Consider the following 22,575-nt stretch of genomic DNA (forward strand, 5'->3'; position numbering starts at 1 on the left):
CCCCTATTAATGTTAGGAAAGTGAATTATTGGCAACAAAACTACTGGAGATAAAGCATAGGGGTCTATATACACTGAGTCTTGCCAACATGGGAAGGGAGAAGGGCAGAAAGAAAGGATCTTTGTAGAATGGCCACAGAAATGTTTTTATCTATAGAAGTGGCTTTCAAAAACCTTCAAGAAAAGCTTCCTGAAGTGACATTTTCTTGGGATCTTTGTTTAACTGCTAAACTTTTATAATCTTTCTTCGATAAAATCACAGTATGATTGAGAGAGTCATTGAGAGAGAGATATATAATGGAAATAATAATACTCCAAGAAGCAGAAATATAGACAAAACCTAAGCAAAAAACTCTCAACCGAAACCTCTCAAAGTGAACACTCACATCAATCCTCAGTTAATTAAAACTAACACCTCTGCTCTGGATGAGCTGAGGTAAAGGAGACTCATTTTAGGCTTACAGACAGGTGAGTTACCTGCAATGATGCCCTGGCTGGCGAGCACCATGATGGCTGTTAAACCCACACTAAATATAGCGCTCTGGCCAAAGTTGAGGAGAGCTAAAGTAGAGGTAGTCTTCAGGGAGGCATTTTCATAGGTCTTCAGGAACTCATCATACCGTTGGGCTTCGTATTTTTCATTATTAAAATACTACAATATAAACAAAAGTGGTAAATGTGACAGTGACAAACATGCCAGACTGTTTAAGTGGCTGTAAAATCCAGTATGAACAGACTGAGTGCACTGACACACACACAACTCCTCTCCAACAGTTCTAACAGCTGAAGGGAAGAATCACAGAATATCCTGAGCTGGAAGGGACCCACAAGGATCATCCAGTCCAGCTCCTGCCCAGGACACCCCAACAATCCCACCCTGTGCCTGACAGCATTGTCTGAACGCTCCTGGAGCTCTGGCAGCCTCAGGCCATGCCCATTCCCTGGGAGCCTGTTCAGTGCCCCACCACCCTCTGGGGCAAGAACCTCTCCCCAGTATCCAACCTAAACCTCCTCTTCAAGACTAAGTTTACTCTTTATTCATAAATTGATGGTCAAGGTGATTCAGCCATGAAAGAAACTTCTCACTCTTTTTGAACAAAGAGATTTTTTTCCAGCCCCTGCTAAGAACCTTGCTGCTAGTCTGTCAATGCCACGCATTACTCTTCAAATGAATAATGCTTAAAAATACACTATTGCTCCAAATATGCAGCCCTTTAAAGATGAATCTTATGACTCACTTCCCTAAGGCTGACAGGAGCAAGACAAAGAGCCTGGTAGTAAAGACTGGCCTTACCTTCACAGTCTCATAATTCAGGAGCGAGTCAATGGCAGCGTTACCGGCATCGTTGTCAGCTTTGTTCATCTCTATCCGAAACTTAGTCCTGGCAAAGGAAGGTTTGATCCAGTCACTGATGCCTCAGATTTTAGCTTTTATATTTTTCAAATCCTGTACTGCATTAGTGTGCAACTCTTAACTCCACACAGAGTGTTAGTTAACTGTCTTCGTTTTTGGTCAGACAGAACAATTCCTCTGAGTCTGAAATCAAAGGACACCCTCTGCCTCAGGCCCTGAAAATACCAACAAAAGTGAATTGGGGGAAGCAAACTGGGGGAATGTGATTTCATTGCCTGAAGCTGTAATTGGAGGATTAATCCCTGATATGTAAATGGACCAAACTTATAATTGTCTGAAAAACTCGTGGCCATCACCCATCCTGCGTGCAGCCTCGGAGGCTTTTGACTGCCCAAGGTGAACCTACTGAAGGCCTTTAATAAATGCTCACTTTATTCTCTTAATCTTGTCTAGGCTCTGCTCTAGAGAGCCACTGCAAGCCATCATCACAAGTTCAGGCTGAGGCATGAGTTTCCCTGAGGAATGTGAGGGCAGGCCCTTCCTTACCTCCACTGTGTGATTCCTATCGTGAACGCTGCGTAGGCTCCCAGTGTCCCCAGAGTGACCAAAGCAAACTCGGCACCACATTTGTAATACTGGAAGATTTAAAATCCAATTAAAAATAAAAATTAAAAAGAATCATCATTGTTTTCAAAACTTTCTGCTGTCTCTAGTTAAGCTAGCCTAATTTTAAGACAAGAAATGATGGTCCCTCCCAACACAACCCCTGCTCTGAACAGCTCAAGGCTAAATAAAGGCTTAAACTCAAAAGGAAAAGAAGCAAGCAGGATTTAGATTAAAAGATTGGAGGCAATAACCAAGAGCTAGTGTATATAATACTGCAAAGTTATTTTTCACATTATAAAACATAAATGCTGCTGATGCTTGGGCTGTTTTCACAAATAAGTATTTGTTTCCGTGCTTTTTCAGTGGATTTTGGAAGAAAGCTGAAGTCTGTAGAAGAAGAAATAAATGGCCTTGAAAAACAACTTAGGAAGCGTTTTCTGCACTTCAGGGCACATTAGGAGAGAAAAGCCCTAAGGAGAGTTGGCTGACAGCCAGCCTGGTCTGCAGCTTCCACTGGATAGAAACTGTAACCCCACATCAACGGGCATCTCACTGCTCCATTCAAACTCGATTAAGTCCCTCTAAAATGGCCAAAACACAGAACAAGGTTCTTGTTTTTAATTTAGTCTGAGATATATAATCAAGATTCAGATTTTTTTCCTCTCAAATAATACCCAAAGATCCTGACTTCAAAGACAGAAAGTGTGATTTATTTTATAGAAGTTTCAACTTCAGGGTATTAAGCTTAAGACCTGCCAGGAGAAGCCTATTTTCCAAAAGCTAATTTTCACTTTTAAGTTCTGGGTAAGTCCAGATCAGTATTGAGGAAAGAGCCAATAATCACTCCCTCCTCCATCCTGAATACACTAAACCACGACATTTTTATTCTGTTTTCTCACTATTCACCTGGGTACATTTGACACTTGTGTGCAGAGTTTCCTTTTCTAATTTCATTTTCCAACAATTCTGAAGAAAAAAACATTAAAAACTATCCAAATAAATGCAACTGGCTGAAGAGAGGCTTTAAATGTACAAATAATTTCAAATAAGCCTATTTAAAGCAACTAATATTTGAAAACTATGGATTGCTCTCTTTTACAGTAGTTGCTACCACCTTATAAATTCAATTATTATTATTATTAATACTCAGTAGACTTCAGTAAGAGCATCATTCCTAAATGAGACCATTCCAATGATAACTAAACCACACTTACCAGAATTCCACTGACCAGAGCCACTTCAAACATTGTGGGCCCCAGGTTGAACACTAAAGCACTGAGAACAAAGCTGATGCCCCTGGTGCCTCTGTCGATGGTTTTTGACAGTGCTCCTGTTTGCCTGCTTAGATGGAAGGCCAGATCCAGGTTGTGAAGGTGCAGGAAAACATTCCTGGCAATCCTCCTGATTGAATTTTGAGCTACCTTCCCAAATACTGCATTTCTCGCTTCATTAAATAACGCTGCCCCAGCTCTTGAGATACCATCTAAAAAGGGATGAAAAAGTTTACAAAATGAAAATAATTATATTTTCAACTTCCCTTCATGCATGAAATTACACTAGACTCATTCTTTATATATTTTCAGCAATTTTAGTTCAAAGGTAATTTATACTTAATTGGCCCAAGCTTTATGCAATTTTTCATTTATAAACCATTGTGCACACATTTAAATCAGTTTCTTTTGCAGCCGGCTATAAGAAAGGGCAGGATTTATCATCAAGAATAATTTCTGTAAGCATTATTTCATTTTTTAATTGGAATACCAGAAGCAAGGTCAGAGAATATTTGGAACAGACATCAAGACAGGGTAACTATGAAATAGTTACAACACTCTGAGGGCTGGAGCCCCTCTGCTCTGGGGGTTCTGGCAGAGCTAGGGGCGCTCACCTGGAGAAGGGGAGGCTCCAGGGAGACCCCAGAGCCCCGTGCAGGGCCTAAAGGGAATCCAGGAGAGCTGGAGAGGGATTGGGGACAAGGGCTGGAGGGACAGGACACAGGAAATGGCTCCCACTGCCAGAGGGCAGGGCTGGATGGGATATTGTTCCCTGTGGAACAGGAATTGGGCAGGAATTGTTCCCTGGCAGGGTGGGCAGGGCCTGGCACAGGGTGCCCAGAGCAGCTGTGGCTGCCCCTGGATCCCTGGCAGTGCCCATGGCCAGGCTGCACAGGGATCCCACCCTGGGACAGCTGAGATGTCCATGGATGACCTTTAAGGTCCCTTCCAGGCCAAACCACTCTGTGATCCTGTGACTCACAGCCAGCTGTGATGCTCAGCAGTGCCGTGGGCAGGAGCTCTGCTGAGCCCCTCCCTGCACACCTCAACTCCCATCCACCACTGGGGATCACTCACAGCCCACGAGGACGGCGGTGGCCAGGGTGGCCGCAGTGCTTGGGGCATCGCCGAGGTTGAGCACGTTCCCAGACACCTGGTTGAGGTTGTCCACTGCATATTTGAACATGAAGGGAACCAATATATTCATGGCCTGAAAAAAGGAGCACACCAGTTAGACCATTTGCATTACAACATGTATGGAGCATGACTTTTTTTTATTTTATGAAATTGCTCTGCTGTTCTGTTTAGTCCTTCAGCACTCAGTGCAGGTGAGTTGGCTCTTTATTGCAAGCACAATGCTCTTCCACTGTCAAATCCTTGCTGCTGGGACTGCAGGGTTACTTGTCTCCTTTTCAATATGGATTTCTATCCTCAACAACCACACTGCAAAGGCCCAGGAAGTGAGGCTGAGCTCTCAAGACAGCAGGGCAAGCCCAGGAAATGAATCAAGCAGCAGCCACTACATGGCACACAAAGGGCTACTAAATTGCGTCATCATTTGGATGTTTGCTCCTTGTGATGCTGACAGTATGCAGTGTGAAGAAGCTCTGTTACACAGCAAAACACTCACCTGCACTTTGCTAACGCTGCTAACCGGGATGGATCAAACCAAAGCTTCTGGGAAGTCAAAGACAATAAACCAACCCCTTCTTTGTCTCTGTTAATACTCCCCTAAAATTTAAATAATGCTTCCCATCTGCAACATCACTCCAAACATTAACTTGGTATCAGCGTTAACCCTGGGGTTTGGCACAGCAGCACAAAATTCTTTCTGTACAGCCTGTAAGACACTACAGATTACTGCACAAATATGAGTTTTCAAACAAAAAAGTCACATCCACCACCTATCACCCAGTGTGTCAACAGTGGTGGCCCCTCTCGATGTGAAACCCCAAACAAATGGATATGCAAACACTCCAACTTCTGCAGCTTTTTATTTGCACAACTGTAGCACAAGAAAATATGGAAAACCTCATAGAAAACATAAAATTCCTAGGTCTTGTTAAGGCACCATTGTTAAATTGCTCACTTATACCAATAAGAAAGGCAATTTACAGACAAACTCCATAAAATTAATGGAATTTCTTAATTCAAACTGCTCCTACTGTTAAGATTTGAAAATATGGACACAACTTTTTTAGCAGTTGAACAAATACGACCTACAATCTTACAATCACAGCAGATGTTTAAATACTTTACAGCAAATTGACTGCTTAAAGTTGGGCTAGCTTTTTTTTTTTTCTTAGTATTTGGAAAAAACCTGTGGGTAGATGACAAATTATTTTACACGAGAAGAAACAAAAAACAGAAACCAGATTGATACAGATATTTCAGCTCTCTCCACCAAATGTTTTGGATACCCACTTAGATCTCAATTGTATTTAGAGACATCTGTCAGAGCTGAAAGCCCAGGGAAAAAACTGTAAATTAACCGGATAAAACGAGATTTTGAGAGAAAAGAGTGATAAAATCATTCTTAAGTTCAGTCCAAATTCAAGGGGGAAGACAGATATCCATAAGTTCTAATGACTGTCCCAGTACCTAATATTCCCAGTTTTACAAATTAGGGCAAATAGTGGAAGGTACAGATTTCATTAAGCAAAGTAATTGGAGTTTTGAAAATATTTTTGTGAACTACAGATTTAAAGAAAAAAACCATAAATTCGTTTTTTGAATCTATGCTGTTAATTTTTTTATACAGTGTTTTAGGCTAAAGATTTAAATGCAAATGAGAAAGGAATTAATTTTCTCCTCTTCCCCCACACATCCCCTATGAAATACATCATAAAAAAACACCTCAAAATTCCCAACACAGCATAATTTAGGTAAGTCCTGAGAGGTGACACATGAGATTTGAGGGTACCTGGGTGAGGTTAGTGCTGGTTTGTTCGTGACTGAAAAGCGAAAACAGCTGAAAGATCAGGTCCTACTTCAAACATTCCTCTGGAAATTGTCCAGCGCAGCCTGAGAGTCCTTCAGCCACAGCTCCCCTTCTACCAGACAGGAACTGAGGAAACCTCAAATCCCTCTCCCTTCCTCAGTATAACCAAACAACTCCACTTTTCTTTCAGAGATACTGAAACTCGATTTTGGGGTGGCATTTTGTTCTTAATAAAGATGAATCTACTGCCATGTGTGTTCAAATGACAACCAACATGACAAAGTGCAGGTTTTCCTGGGAGACACCTCTCAGGAGAAAATAAGAATATTGTCATGCAGATGGTCTTCATTTGCTGCAGATTCTCACAAATCTCTCTGCAGGGATTTTATTCCTCACTAGACTGTGCTACACTACAGGTAGTTTTGAAATAGAACTACAGTTATATTTAAAGTCCATTTAAAGAAAAGAAATGTATTCTTTAAACTGCTGTTCTCCACTCACAATTAATTTAACCGGTAACAACCTACAATTCTGTAGAAATGTCCTCTTTTACATCAATATAATTCTTCCCAATAGAGTTTTAAATGAAATTTAAAGGCTGGTCTCAGGTTATAGTTGTTCTGACTCCTGGAGGGTAAAGCTTGAATAAGAACAAGGCAGCAAGGTATTGCATTTCATTAGCAATCAAGACAGTCTGCTTTCCAGTAATTTAAAAAGAAAAAAGTTAATCTTACAAAGTTTATAGCAAGAAATGAGAGGCCATTATTAGAAACAGGCCTTTCCTACTCAATTTGTTAAGTCAATGAGATCACATTCATAGTAATGGCAACAAAATTTCATCCTTCTGCATAAATTCACGGTTCTCTTTGTATTTGCTGGCACAGAACAAAAAGCTTTAAGCACACCTTGGTAGACCATGAAAATCTACCATGAAAAACAATTGTCTTACACAATGTATCTGTACAGGCTTCCCTCCTCTGCCTAATGCCTGAAAGCTTGATAACAATTCCCATTAAAAAGACTCCTTTAATATGAATTTGTACATTTTCTATTTCTGGGTTTGAATTAATAGCTTATCCTTGCTTGAATTTATTGGAAAGCAAATACAGCATCCCATGAAATCATCCCAACTCAATTGCCCACATTTAACAGCAGGTTGCCCTAGAATGAATCATGAGTAAATGAGTTTAAACATTTTTTTAATGACTGCACTGTTTTAAGCTGACAGTGCAATATCATCTTTATTCCCCCACGGGACTACACCACTTTTAAGGCAAACAGCCTTATCTTTCATTTTGCTTTTCCCAACATTTTTTGTTTAATAAAGATGATGAATTCATGACAGGCTGAGCCCCAACAAGATAAAACCGGTCCACAGCAAAGTGTTCTTCTGCCAATAATTCAGTGAGAAACGCTGGCATGAAGATGACTGGATGATTTATCTCTGGACCAATATAAACACACACACCCAACAGCTCCATTTGTGGAGATACACACAGAAATCTCCATCCCCTGTGGAGGCAAGACTGCTAAAGAAGCTCCAAAATGTGCTCCACATGAGGGAAGAAGCACCTGGCTTCTTCAAATTTAATGACTTCAACTACACTTTTTCCAGTAGGGAAAAAACCCAAACCGATTTTAAATATTTTTCACCTGAACCTCCTCGAAAAGCTAACGATTTCTAAAGGTTTATTGCAATTATCTAACTCCATCTGAGCCCCCTGAAAGAGCTCAAACACGGAGATCACAGGAACATGCTTCACTGATCAGATAGATATCGTTATCTTTGCATGCAGGCAGAATTTGCAATTCAACCCTTGTGTCCTGCCTCCTTAGCCAACCATTTCTGTTCTGAAACTTATGGAATTAGCAGTCAGTAGAAATGCAGAGAGTCTGAAAGAATTCTTTGGCTCATGAATAACACATGCCCGGTCTGTGACCAGGAGGCCAAAACCCATTGCAGGCTGACAGAGGTGACAAGTGATTTTGTCATATTCATGTGTTTAATGCAGCTCCTCAGAAGCCTGAGCACTTTTTTCCTTGTGCCACAGAAGAAAAAGGCAAGAAACAGAAAAGTAAGGAAGCATTTGCTATACATTCACCAGTAAAGAAGCCAAAAAAAGGGGGGAGAACATAGAAAAAGAAAATCCAGAGATGCAGAACCTGAGCAGGCTGAGCTACGTGTCTGAAAACACAGATAATGCCCTGTGTACTCCTCTCACCTGCCTTCCTCTTGCGTCCTTCACATTGTGCACACACATCTAGATAGGCTATAAATATTTAAGGGAAAAATTTAAAGTGTGTCATAACAATACAACAAATCTCGCAAGGAAGAAAAGACCTCACTAGCCCTGGAGCAGACTCCATCCTGTCATAAAAAGCCATACTAACAGCTCGCTTTGAAGGCTCACAATACCACTGGCAGTTATGTGGAGACAAAAAGGAACCAAAAATCACAATAATTTGTCCAATGGCAGGCACCTGGACCCCACAAAAGGCATCAAGACAGACTGTAACTGCGGGCTCTTCAGTAGCTGCACACGAACTGGCTTTTGTTTTGAAAGTGAATTTTACTGAACTGGAAGATTTAAAGAGACAAATTATTTCTCAAGCAGCAGGACAAGGAGAAATGAACTCCAGCAGTTTTGTGGGTAAGTAACCAAATTAAACTGGGGGTGTATTCCTTACATTTTCACCCCATGGCTGACAATTTCATAACCTACCTGTCCTCTGTGATTCTTGCGAGTTTTCAGAATAAAACTGAAGCCACCTTACAGCCTCTGTATTTTAACTGGAAACCTAACACTGTAAATTCAGAGATATAAAACCTGAAAATCTTTTGTCAAGCTCAGAAGGAATTGGCCAAAAGGCATACAGAAGTGTTTCTTCTGCAGCAGCCATCATGACCGTACAGTTCTCTGTGCAAACCCCCTCAGAACGAGGGGCCTTTAGACAAAATCCACAATAAGGATGTAAATCCTTCAGACACAGAATTCACTTTGTTCCATAGTGAACAAAGAAATCGGGCCAGGACTGCAGTGAGGAGAAAAACATGCTGGTGTTCCTGTGCTGACACAATTATATGGCAGAAAAACTTTAACAAACAGCTTGTGTGGTCTGTGGAGTGCACTGTAATTAACCTCACAAGCAAGCAGAACAAAGGGCTCCCAAATGGGATAATGAGGAAACCACACACAATTACACACGGTCCAGGAAAGATACAGGTAAACTACTTTGTACTGCATTTTCTCCAGGACAAAGTGACCTTTTCTGTGCTCTGGAAGGGCAGCAGATGCTCAGGGCTCAAAGATGTGACAGACACACTACAGCTCTGGAATGAACTAATGCACATCACTCATGTCACACTGACACGCACACAGTACGTGTAAAGTATGAAGCAATTCAAGGAAAAGTTCTTCCCAAAAAGGAAGAGTGAGCACAGCTCTTAAGATGAGGGATAACTCTAATTTGCAGTTATCCAAACAGCTTTGGAACGACAGAACAAAACAAAGAACAGTAGCAAAGGACAGCTACAAGACTTCTGTGAAATTTCCCCCCCTGCCAGTTATAATATATATTTTCCACAGAGAGCTTGCTGTGTGTTTTCCCAAAGAAATCCCTGTTTGCCCAAACAAACGTTCTCACAAAACACTTCTGCTTTTAACAAGCATCTCCTAAAACCTGGGCAAAGCTCAACAGGTTTTCTGCTTTTTTCTGAGAGCCTGCTCTGGACATCAGGGCTTCTGGACTGCCTTGTACAAACGTAAAGTGGGAAACTTAAGAGCTCCAAATACCCAGTTACTTCCCCAAAGAGCAGTTCAATGATTTTCTGATGAGGGAAACATCTCTCTCTCTCAACAGAAGTATAATAGCTCTTTTTTACACCAAATACAGAGCTGTTTGCAAGAGCCAAGGCATTCTGGTCATCAATTTTGTTTTCTCAACATCCCAGAAAACTGCTTGAAACATTAATAAGATTTCTTAAAGGCAGGGTACAGTGCTGCCACATGCAGGATTAGAGACTGGATTCACATTCTCCATCATATTCATGTAACACTACAAATTAGGGAATAGGGAAGTGAGGAGAAGAAAAGGAAAAAATGCTTCAAACATTTAAAAATTGCCTTCACATTACTATTAACATTACTAATAAGAGTCTTTAAAAAGGAAGTGAGTTAGAATAATTTTCATATCCACCTGGTAGATCTACATCACAAAACCTCAAGGCATCTGCATTTTGAGCAGTTTTTCCCCAGAGTTTTAAAATGTAGTGGAAAGCATTGCTGTGTGTTTTGCCCACACAAAAAGGGGGAAAGCTCGCTTACACAGTCCAGCCATATTCTGCATGTCATCACCTGCATTATCAGCAGCATCCTGAACTGCAGCACAACCCAAATATCTGCTGGAGACAGTACCCACGAGTACCTGAGAGATAAAAACCTCTTGAGAAAACACTGCAGGCCAGCAATTCCTCTTCAGCTCACAGAAATGAGCACATTTCTCTCCCAAGCACTCCTCTTTTAACACCTACAGAGCTGAAATTTGTCTCTCCTCTCTTTTCATAACATGGCAATGGTGCTGAGTGCTAATATTAGCTTTATGTTTGGTTAAAATTGCTGTACTTAAAAGCAACCCAGCTGAGCTGTGTCTCAATGGAATTCACAAAACTTCCTCCCAGTATTTTGCAATCAAATTTTTCTTCTTTTTTTAAATTTAAAGCAAAAGGAAGCTAACATTTGCTCTTCTGAACTATTTCCACAAGGTTTGCACAGAATTTGAGTTATAACCCCTTTTAATCTGCAGTACACTTTTGCATGCCAAATTCTTTGAAAGAACGAATAAACACTAATGTTGTTGCAGGTAAGAATAGGAGATCCTTTCACATAATGAAATAAAAATAAGAGCAATGCTCCATTTCATAATCAAAGACTACATGAAAAATCATTTGAATGAAAGCAGGGTTTTTAAATACAAAAGGTTATACCAGCTTCTCTCATATTAGGAGATCAGAGGAGTCCCAAAAACAATTAATTCCTCTGTTATCTCATAGAGAAATATCAACGGAGTGGAGCTCAAATCCCCTTTCCACAGCACAGCAAGACCTGTGAATAGGCACCAACACATTGATCAAGTTCAGGGTGGAGAACGGGCACAGAGCCTTGAAGAAATCCTGTCTGACAGCACCACACAAGAAGAGAAGAACAGTCTTTAACTCCCATTTCCTGTAATTTCTGAGGTAAATCATTAAGCAGCATTGGAAAATCCTGGGCTAAACTAATTTGATCAAGGGAAACAAAAATTCCGGTTGTCATCATCACCCCCCTAAACACGCACGTGGGTATCACCTGCACATACACCCTGCTCCAAAATCCAAACTATTATTTCTCACATATGCTCCCGTGAAAAACCCAGGCATCTTTACAGAAAAGCCCTTAAATACTAGAAAAGAAAATGATTCCTTGCACAGATGAACAGCACCCGTGAGAGCACAACAAATACCCGCCCTTACCTTGGCACTTGCCAGAAAGCCCAGGGAAATGGCGACCCTGGCCCGCAGGTCCGGCCTGTCTTTGGGCCACACGTAGGACAGCATCGCCCGGATGATCTTCCTGGCATCGATCTCCTTCAGCTGTGGGAAAGGACAAACAAAAGCACTGCCTGACAAAGAGACCTTGGGAAGTAAAGGAACTAGAAATAAGAAGGAATTTTATACATTTGGATCACTTCTGTATTTTATTGGAAAGGAAACAGAAGACACTTGACAATGTCTGAGACTAGGATTGCCTACGGACATTTCAAGCTGGAAGTTCTTAGGTTTATATCCATGACACGCCATTAAAAGGTTCCATGTTCTCCAGAGTGCGGGTCTGGCTGGCTGCAACTCAAACACAGAAAGCCACAATTCCCCATCTTGAAACACCTGACAGAACAAACAAACCAACCCTTCTCTTTTATCTCCTCAAGACTGCTGTACAAAATTCAAGAGCTTGCTACTTCTTTTTTGGAAGATATTTTAAAATAGCTTAGAAATAACAGGAGAGAAATGCAAAAAAATTAACAAATTAACAAAATAATTAAGGCAAGAAGGAAGCCTGAAAGGTCCACAATAAACCTAAACAATTTGGAGAACATTCCCTGACATTGGATAATCAGACTTCACAAGGCAGAAGATGTACACGGCCATGTGCTGGCTTAACTGGTTCTATCAATTTTAACTGAATTCTTAAAATAGGTTCTCCCCCAAATCTCAAATTTTGCTCTAAGTAAGAGCACAATCCATTACACAAGACAGCTTGAAAAACATTGCTTTCTCTGTTTGGGTTTATTTTAAGTTTTGCTTTGGGATTATTTTTCTGTTGTTGGGTTTGGTTGCTGTATTTTTTTACTGCAATGTAGGTTATTTTCCAGATGGACACATGTCTATCACTGACACTTCTGGTTATCCCACTGAACTCTTATCTGCAGCTTAAACCACATTAACTAATTGAGAACAAGAGGATGTGCAGCAACACAGAGCACCAGTATCAACAACGCATTTTTCTGGGCTGGCTGCACTGGGGTTAACTTGAAAGACACGAGGGTTATCTAAGACACAAAGGAGGGAAGCAAGGGCAGCTAATCTAGCTAATCGCTCCATTTCAGGCAATAGTTTGTAGTGGAGAGGAGGGAGGAAAACAAAAAGTTAGTGCACATCTTTCAAAGATGACTCTTGTGACAGAAGTCAGTAGGAAGGGGGAGTATTATAATAAATCTTACTGTTTGTGGATAAACCAAATTAGAGAAGAAATTCTCTGTTAAGGTCTGGGGTGAATAAGCCAGAAAGGAGACGTCTGTTAAAAGGTAAAATTGCTGAGGCAACCAGGGAAGCCAATCCTATAAAGGTAAGCTTTTAAAAGCACCAGGAAATTCATCTCAGTTCTTCTAGTCACGGCTTCAAGCAAAACCAAGGCATTTTGTCACCAACTGCAAATGTATGGGGACATTACACAGGATAAGCACATTTCAACCTGCTTTTAAAGAATGGATAGATGGAAGATTTGTCAGTGGAGAGAGGATGCTAAAGTGCCTCTGTTGTGTCCTACCCACTTAAAAGATGGAGATTTCTGCTGCAGCATATACACGAATCTTTCCATTTGAGCCAAGGATATGCATAAAAAGCAGTTCAAACATGTGGAAAATACCTTTGATCACCACTTACAGGTTAAAAGGAAGTTAAAAAAAATTGGTACCACATTAACACAAAGGATACAAAAGTGCAATCAGAGCAGTTCTAATTATATGTTGCTATTGGCTAGGCAGACTTTGCACAGAAAAGCTATTAAAAGGAACAAAATATATTGGCTGCAAACAAGGAATCTATTTCCTTTTTTTCATGGCTCTGAACTGTGACAGAAGTAAATCCATTTAGAAAAAAGTCAGGAGGCAGCCACTCATTTGCCAAAGGCCTAGCAAAGGAACAAGAAGAAATATCAAAGGATGCAAAATGCACACACATTACATCAAAGTTTACCATGAAATAAACGTTACTGTCGTACAGAAACATGACTTAAAAATTGTTTAAATATGCAAGTGGCAACATTAAGAATTAAAATGAGCAATCTGTTCAATGGACTCAGGCCCTTTTTTGATTCTCTGAGGTACATAAAAAGGTTACGAGATGAATTTATTTTACCTCTTTTTAAATGGCAGTAATGTTTTACATTTTCTTTCAAGGTTTATTTCTACAGAAATGCAAGAAATGGATGTAAAAATACTATAGATCAAATACATCAGGGAGCAAAGAATGAAAGCCTTTTCCTCTTTCTGAATGCAGCACGTTTTTAAACCACACTATGCAATACTGCAGATTATTTGCAAAAGAATGACCATTGACCAAATTCCTGTGCCTTCTACCCATCCCAATCCAGGTTCTGGACCTTTTAAAATACCTAAAGAGGGGGAAAAATAAGAAGGCCATAATTCCTCTCCTCTCCATGGTTATTGAGCACTGCATGGCATTCACTGGGCTGACCCTGTCACTTGGTGGATAAAGCCTGTGCCAGGATGATGAGCTGTCAAAAGTGGTAGTTTGACTTGAATTTAAGCTGTCACTGCTGATGAAGAGAGAAAGACACAGTTCTGGCTCCCTGTGTGCTCCCTCAGGGAGCTCTACCATCCCTTTTATTGTACCAGCACAAGTTTTTCCCCCTGCATGAGGTCATTCTCCCAACCACCACCAAAAAAATCCCCAAAGCCGGTAAAGACCAGCTCTGATCTCAGCACTCAGCACAGCAGCCACTGCTGTAAGTAAAAGTTATTTTTGAAATTTTAAAAAGTGTAAGTTTCTCTAGTAGCTACATGTGAGATGAAGGTAATGTACCCCTCCCTCTGTGCTCATCCCTAGGATTCAGTTCTGTACCCGCAGAAGCTGCTATAAAAGGGGCAATTTAAAATGTCACTCCCAAAGTCAGAATGAGCACCCTGGTTTGTCAGAAAAAAATCTGGAATAGGGAAAGGTGTAATAGAGCTGACAGGTATCTCACCTGCAGTTCTCCTACAGGTATAATCCTAGGGGAAAAAGATGTGGTAAAGGGGGTGCCAGTGTTTTTACACACTGAATACAAGTGCATGGATAAGTGAGATACAGGAACTGCACTCAGAGCAGCAGAATAATTCCTTCCCTTCAGTTTTGCTGAGAAAATCCTGGCAAACCCAATGTTACCCTGGTTTTTTTTTCCACTCTTCACACATTTCACCTCTTCCACAGCTGGTTCTTGCTGCTTTCTCCTGGACAGCTGGTATTTGTTTAGTTAGATAACAGCCTTAACTGACCATGTCCTATATTAACCACGTTACAGCTGCATTTATTGCAATAAAGAAGTTAAGGGATTGATTTATACAGGAATAACTGCAAGTAGTGGCTGAAGGGAGGATGCCAATGGAATTTTACACTGCCAGCAAATTAAAAAAATATCATCTGGCATCAAAATTTTTGGATAACATATTGCTAGAGAGTTTTAGCATTAAGCAACATCCAACATCCCTTAAGGCTACTTGTGCTGTAGTAAACAGAACCTTCCAATTCCTTTCTGACCAGAGAAAAGCCTGGAATTTAAATATGTGAAACAGAGAAGGAGAATCAGTTAGGTTTGAAGTCGGTTTTGCCCAGGAAATCTCTGAAAAGAGCTTACACCTGTTGCAAGGAGAGTCTTAAAATGAGCCTGAAGTTAACATTACATGCAGAGCCACTGGTACCACTGACTGGAGTCAGTGCCCAATTATTTAGTTTCCCCCTGTGCCTCATGCAGAAAAGATCACAGATGTTTACTAAAACAAGCTGGCTGCACCTCAGGTTATGAAATTCCCTCTTACAATAAAACATACACCTCTGCTGACTTCTGCCTGTAGCACAAACAGGTCTGGATACAATGAAGGGACAACTCTCAGATGAAAACTTGAAAGCAAATCCTAAATTGAACTCTTCAATTTCTTTACAACTGAGGCTGTAGGAGAGACACTCTCAGAACAGTTAAACCAGAAGAGCAGCCCTGAAAGACCAGGATTCCAAAACTGAAAACTCAGTTTGTCATCAATGTGGTCTTCACTAATCTTAGGGAAGATTCCACCCAAATTTAAGCAAGTTATAACCATTCACAAAATCAGAATGATTCTGCAAATACACAAAGCATCAGAAATAAGTGTGCCCAGGAAATGAGAAGATGCAAGTTCTGTACACTCAAGAGCTTTGATTTGGCAATTTTAATCACACAGTTGGTACTGTCCTGTTTTAACCAAAAGTTTTCCTCATTTTCTGATTGTAATCATTTGGTCTAATAAAAGATCCTGCTTCTCCTCATATACCATCATCATTACTTTAATGTGCTTCCTGAATAGAAATACAGTCAAAATATACCAGATGTATTACCATTAATTCCAAGTAAAAATACACACAGATTAATTGCTTCTCTCCCCTCCCATTTCAAGTGTGATTCTACCAACTGATGCAATAACCCACGAGCTGATTTCCACTATCCTGTCTGCCAAGTCACAGGGAAATATCAGCCACAAGCAAGATCAACAAACCAGTGAATGACAAGAAAACATATTTTCCATCCAAAGAATCTAATCCAGGCCAATTTCAAGGGAGTGTGCAACAGTAAAATGGTATTTTTAATAAAATAAATAAAGCCTTTCAACACCATTATCATAAACACTTGGTGATTCAAGAGCTAGCAAGTCTACATTGACAATTTAACAGTATCAACTACAATATTTATATATCTACCAAGAGAATTTTGGACAAATTGTTGCTTGAGGTCCTCAGTTTTTAGGTTTAGTTTTTTTGGGGAAGCTGGTAACATTTTTTATTTAAAAAGCAATAATAATTGAGCAAGTTTTACCCCTTCCTTTGGATCTGTGTGAAGCCCTCCACCAGCATGGCCATGCCAACACATCCTCTTCTCTATCAGTTGCCATCTGGGCAGGATCTGTGTGAAAATGAAAAGTCAGTTTGCAAGAACCTCAGGAAACAGGCACATAAAAGCCAGCAGAAAGAACTACTGGCCTGTTTTACCTCCCTCATCATCAAACAGTTTAAACTTGCTTTAATAAAAGATCTCACCTCCCTCTAAAAACCTTGCCTTGCTTAAGAAAATAATAATAAAAAAGAGATGTAATAATCCCAGCAGCAAAGAGCATGCTCCAAGCAGCCAGGAGGGAAACATAACAGACCCTTAAATATTGAAAATGAACTGAAGAACACAGAAAAAAACTTGAGGTTTTGGAGAATAACCATACTCAGGCACATTAATATCTAAAGTGGAACACACTTAAGCAATATTCTTTCCATGTATGTAAGAGTAACTTTACTTGAGAGCAAAATAAATAGATGAATCTGCTTCAAAACTTGTGTTTCCTACCAGGGTGGGAATGGGCACAAGTCATCCCATTCCAGAGGCCCTGCTGCAATCCGTGTAGAGGGGCAGTGTGGAAAAGAACCTGCTTGTTAAAAACAAATGCTCACTTCTCTTAGCATGTAGCCAAGATACCCTGGAGAAAATTTATTTATGCATGTAGACATACTAAAAAATAACAACTCGCTATCACCAGGCATTTTTCCAAGTTCAAAGTGCCACAAACAATGGACCTGTTAAAGCATTTCTGAAAAAAATTTGCTGTTTGTTTAAAAGATTTGCAACATGTTCACAGTTTCCAGGTTCAAGTTATGTAAAAGCTCATTAGCAATCTTATTTCATGTACGTTGGTTGATGGCAGACCACAGGGTTTCTCAGATCAAAATGTCACTTTTCACATTTTAAAGCAAAACATTATAAAAAACCCAATCTAAGTAGATTTCATGCTTTGAAGTCACAATGACCCTCAAAAGATTTTAGCTGCTTAAGTCAGTTATGAGTGGTTATTATTTTATAATTAAAAACAAAAAAAAGAAAAGCAAGACAAATAACATTTCTCAGCCTCCTTCAAACAAGTATATTACTCAGAAATGTGCAATAATTCTCCCATGAGCAGGAAAATTTGCATCTTCCCTGTGTTTGCACTGGTTTTAAGGCAAGCAGACCTCATAGGAGTAAGAGCCTGACATCCTGGCACTCAATTATGAGAATGCTCTACAACTTAAGCAGAATTTTGAAGGAATAAAGCCCTACATATTGAAGGAAAATTCAGTGTTTCCTACCTGGCTGTTCCTTATCTGGGAATTTTTTTGTGCTTAATAAATGGATCTAAATATCACCACGCAAAACCCACACTTTTAAGAACTCTTTTTTGAAGTTACTGTGTTAGTTAGTTAATGTGTTAACATTAGCTTGCAGAGATTCAAAAAGACTTCAGAAACTTGCCATTTAACTTCAGAACTGTAAATAATGAAATTAAAAAGAAATAAAAGTAACAGCAGTCAAAACTGAAAGATGCTCCAAGGCATCTCATGTTTCTCATGACCTGCAAGTTGGAAGAACAATTTATACCCACCTCTGAATGCTCCAATAATGGCCTTGAATAATTCCCTCCCAAACTGTGCCATGATCTTTGCCTGCAGACTGGTGGAATCTACAGAATAAAACAGGGAGGGAAAAAAAAAGAAAAAGAAAAAAGAGAGAAATGAAAATAGAGTCATGCAGAACATGCACTTCACATTCAGAGAATATTCATGTAGTTTATGTAAACAAGCATAACATGCAAAGAAGGCAGATGGCTTTGTTTTTTAACAACTGACCACAGAAAAAGAAAATTGGTGGGGAGCAGCTGTAAAATAAATTACATTCACACATCAGAAATGCTCAGCAACAATGAACTGAATTTCCCTTCCCTGAATCCCCACTCTCATCAGACTTTGTTTCTTCTGTACAACAAAAGCCCAGTTTTCCCTTTCCTCTCATTTTAATTTTCTCCCAGGTTGTCTTCTGAATTCTTTCAAATAGTCTTTTGTCCTGTTTTTCATTAAGAAATGTTATTTTTATGCTTATGGGCTCTGCCATTCCCAATTCCTCTTAGCTCAGCTCATGCCATGCCTGTCTCCAGAAAGCAAATCAAAGCTACAGCTTCTGCCTGGGAAGCACTGGGACTATGAGAAAGTGGAGCAGGGCTGGCAACAAGTTTCAGGTTACCAGGACACAATATATGCAATATTCACAGATCCCTCCATGCACCTTAACCTGTCATACACAGCTGGCACCAACTGCACAACGCTCTACATGTTACCTTGCAAAGCAAGCTATATTTTTTTTATTTTAGAGGACCAAAATCATTTAAAAGCACCATTTCTTTTCCTCAGAGGGACTGGCTGGCAGTGCTTCCCCATGGCAAAACACAGGGACCTCTCCTGGTCAGCACTGACAGTAACACATCAGCTCTGACACTCAATATTCAATCTTTCACTGCTCTGTTACAGTATTAACCCCACACCTCACTGCATATAACAACCACATCAAGACCAAAAGAGCCAAAGAGATGCTCACCAGCCCAAGGCAAAGACAAACAGCAAAAAAAAAGGGGGAAAAAAAAGAACTTGATTATAAAAAAGGGTAATTTTAACCTCAACATATATTTTATATCTTGCCTTAAACATCCTTTTTTCCTAAGACACATATCTCAAGTAATAATTTCATGAGTCATTTCAAAGAAAATTAAAACCATTTCTCCACAAGTCATCACATGCACTTTCTATTCCAAACATTTCTATTCTATGACATTATATACAGAGAAAGAGTGAACATCGTAATTATACATTTTGCATTTAGTAGAGCTAACTGGCCTGGGTGAACCATCCCGATACTTCCAAGACCTGGGTTAAATAAAGGAGTTGCATTTCTAAAGCATTTCATTGTGGATGCACTCATAACTCGACGGCTTTTTCTCAGCACACAGGATTCCATCTAAAGCAAGACACTTTCCACAGGAACAATGACAATGTCACAAACAGAAAATATAATGGAAAAATTATAATGCTTCAGCAGTATTGGAAGCAGCTAATTACTGTTTTCTAGAATGACAGGACATCATAAAAATGTTCTACTAAAAATCCATCTCTTTTGACCTCAAAATTCTCAGAGTTCACTTCTGACTGAAATATGAAGCAAACAACATCACAGAAACAACTTCTACTGAAACACCAGCAGATGTGGTCTCAATTACCGCATTAGATAGATAGCCTGACTTCTTGATTGAAGCTATGAACTGTCATGGGGTTAAGACAGCAAAAACTTTAAAGGTTTTGCCCAAGACACACAGAAAAAAACCTTGTTCTTATTTTCAGCCTTGAGCCTGGAAGACTGGAGGTTTCAATCCTCTCTCAGGCTCCAGTTAAAAACAAATCTGAGCAAAGCAACAAAGAGTTCAGGTGAACAATTTCCTTCACCGGTAATTCCTCTGACCATCACAGTACTGACAGCAAAACTGCCCAAATGAGAGGGGCTGAAGCTTTCCCTGCCACCCTCCACACATCCTGTAGGAAGACTTAGGACTTCACTTCCCCTCACCAGGGCTCCCAAGAGCTTTAGGACTACAAAGGAAAGCGAAAAGCCATACCTGAATCTAATCCCAACACATAAAAGAAGCAGGTTATTGCCTTAAAGAACCAGGAGCAAGTCCTGCTTATTTCAGAACTTAAGAAATAATGCAGGGAGCTCAAATTCTGGCATTTCCTAACTCCTGAATGCCTGACTCTGCACCATTATGTTCTTTTAATGTATTTTTGGATATGATTCTATAAGCTCTAAAGGATGAAACAGATGTCTAGTACTGATTGCACATAAAAGTCATGTTGTTAAAGCGTCATGACTGTGGGTAGTAGTTTAAATACTACAAATGCAAACAAACAACAGGGATTAAACACATTTGTGCAAGGTCAAACCCACACTCAGAAGCTTCTCTCTGGAATATGATATGTTGTGCTTCAGACACGCTGCACTCGTCTCACGGGGATTTTTTTTTAAACTAACGATAACAGAAAAGATAACTGAAGGTGGAATTCAAGTTCTTCTGCAGCATTTAAGCCCCACAGTTAATCCTGCTGAGTTTACAAGGCAAAAAAAGAAATGATGAATAGGAAAGACTGGAAGAAAATGAGAGAAAAAGGTGAAAATTCTCTGGTATAAAGATAGGCTAAACTGTCACCAGTATGAACAAAATAAACTTAACTGAAGCTACATTTATCAGTGGCCAATGTGCAGTTGCTCTGGACAGTTGGATAGATGTGTACAGAGCAAAAGAAGGGACCTTAAAGCACATCCAATGTCACCTTCTGCCATGGGCAGGGACACCTTCCACAACAGCAGGCTGCTCCAAGCCCATCCAACCTGGCCTTGAGCACTTCCAGGGATGGAGCACCCATCCTCACAGCAATTTTAGATGTCCATTTTTATAGGCAGACATATGGGATGGCTGCTCTGCTCAGCAGCAATGCCTCCTCTCTAAAGGGATTTTGAAAATTCAGGGAATTTCAAAGAGCCCCTTACAAAGCAGGTATTTGCCAGTGAGGATTGCTGACTGCCAGAGTCTGTCCAGCTGCACCTTCAGAGTCCAGAGAAGAGAATTTAGCAACACACACAAACACAGGGAATGTCTGGGCAATGGACATCAGTGCCATTTTACAGAACAGACCAAGCTTCAGGTGAAAATAAACAAATAAAAAAAACGAGGTAAAATATAAATAAATGTACCAAAAATACCTGAAATTTCTCTTGCAACCCCTTCCAGAGCAAGGGATATTTTTAAGCTATGCAGAAGCTCTTTATCACTGGCAGCTGGAAGGGCAAGATAATGGAAGGCAAGTCTCTATTTTGTACCGTTACAGTTACAATAATTTACACAGCCCTGCTTTCTACAACTGCCAAAGTTCTCCCCGAAGGAAACTCCTCAGTGTATTTCTTTGCTTACAAAGATTCCTAGCAAAATTATTATCCTTAGTTAAGGGCTGTTAGACCCTTCCAGTCAAAAGCGATTTTCTTTCCATTTAGCTAATTTAATTAACTTCTAGATTAATTTCATTTCCGTATTTACATTGAACAGACTTTCTCACTGCTTTTATTTTAGATACAGGCAAATTTCTACCCCCCCCTCAAAAAAAAAGTTTCCCAGAAAAAAAAAACACAACAGCAATTGTTCAGTTACTCATGAAACTCAAGCCAATGTGCCAGCTCTCTACTCAGCAGAGATCCTAAATTCCAAACACAAGTCTTGACATGATGAAGCCCTGCCTGCTCCAACCACAGGAGAGTGAACTGATGGAGCTGTAGTTATGGAAATACAAACTGATCTCAATATCAAAAAAATGAGGCCTGATCCCAGTTCCACCATATTTATGAAACCTGTTTTTCCCCCTCCATAAATTTAGCTTTTTTTCCTCTCCAGGATACAAATGTTACATACCCTAGTATTCAGAAAAGGAAGACTCTAATCAAAACTACTGAAAAATATAAGTGTGAGGGAAAAAAAGTTTTGAATCTGCAATGCAACAGCACCCAAACGACTCTACAGTATTTGACTCTCATGATATTAAGTGCCATAGAAAAGACATACACTGTTTTATAATACAACTAGGCTTACAATTAAGTGTAAGCTTCTAAAAAAGAAATTACAATGGACATGAAACTATGAGGACAGGAGACCAAGTACTACTTGAATGTAAAGCAGGCAAGTATCAGAGCCAAGTCTTTGAAATTAACTTTTTCAAGAATGGTTACAACTTTGCTCTTACAGTCATTTCACCAGAGCTTCTTCCTTCCTCTAATCCCATTTTTCCTCAGCAGTTAAGATACGGCTGTCCTGTTCACCAGCTTGAGCCATAACAGACACAACTCTCAACTGACACAGCTCTGCCGCCACAAACCTCTGCCATTTGTGTAATTACATTAATTAAAACAGAACTGTGGCTGTGGAGTTCACTCCCAGTTTGGGTTTTACCCCAGC

At 40.0% G+C, this 22,575-nt stretch overlaps 1 protein-coding gene across 1 annotated transcript in view; it reads right to left on the minus strand.

The window, feature by feature from the left end:
• The window catches only part of ABCB7 (ATP binding cassette subfamily B member 7), a 39,354-nt gene that overhangs the window by 15,181 nt on the left and 1,598 nt on the right, over positions 1-22,575 (minus strand). Inside the window, exons 2-9 of the mRNA XM_040084009.2 lie at positions 18,139-18,216; positions 16,551-16,637; positions 11,681-11,800; positions 4,308-4,440; positions 3,174-3,442; positions 1,900-1,988; positions 1,294-1,381; positions 477-651 (exon numbers count right to left, since the gene is read on the minus strand). Coding sequence (XP_039939943.1) covers positions 477-651; positions 1,294-1,381; positions 1,900-1,988; positions 3,174-3,442; positions 4,308-4,440; positions 11,681-11,800; positions 16,551-16,637; positions 18,139-18,216 — 1,039 coding nt within the window. The remainder of the gene's footprint in view (positions 1-476; positions 652-1,293; positions 1,382-1,899; positions 1,989-3,173; positions 3,443-4,307; positions 4,441-11,680; positions 11,801-16,550; positions 16,638-18,138; positions 18,217-22,575) is intronic.

This window comes from Hirundo rustica, chromosome 21 (assembly GCF_015227805.2).
Source record: "Hirundo rustica isolate bHirRus1 chromosome 21, bHirRus1.pri.v3, whole genome shotgun sequence".
NCBI classification, from domain to species: Eukaryota; Metazoa; Chordata; class Aves; order Passeriformes; family Hirundinidae; genus Hirundo; species Hirundo rustica.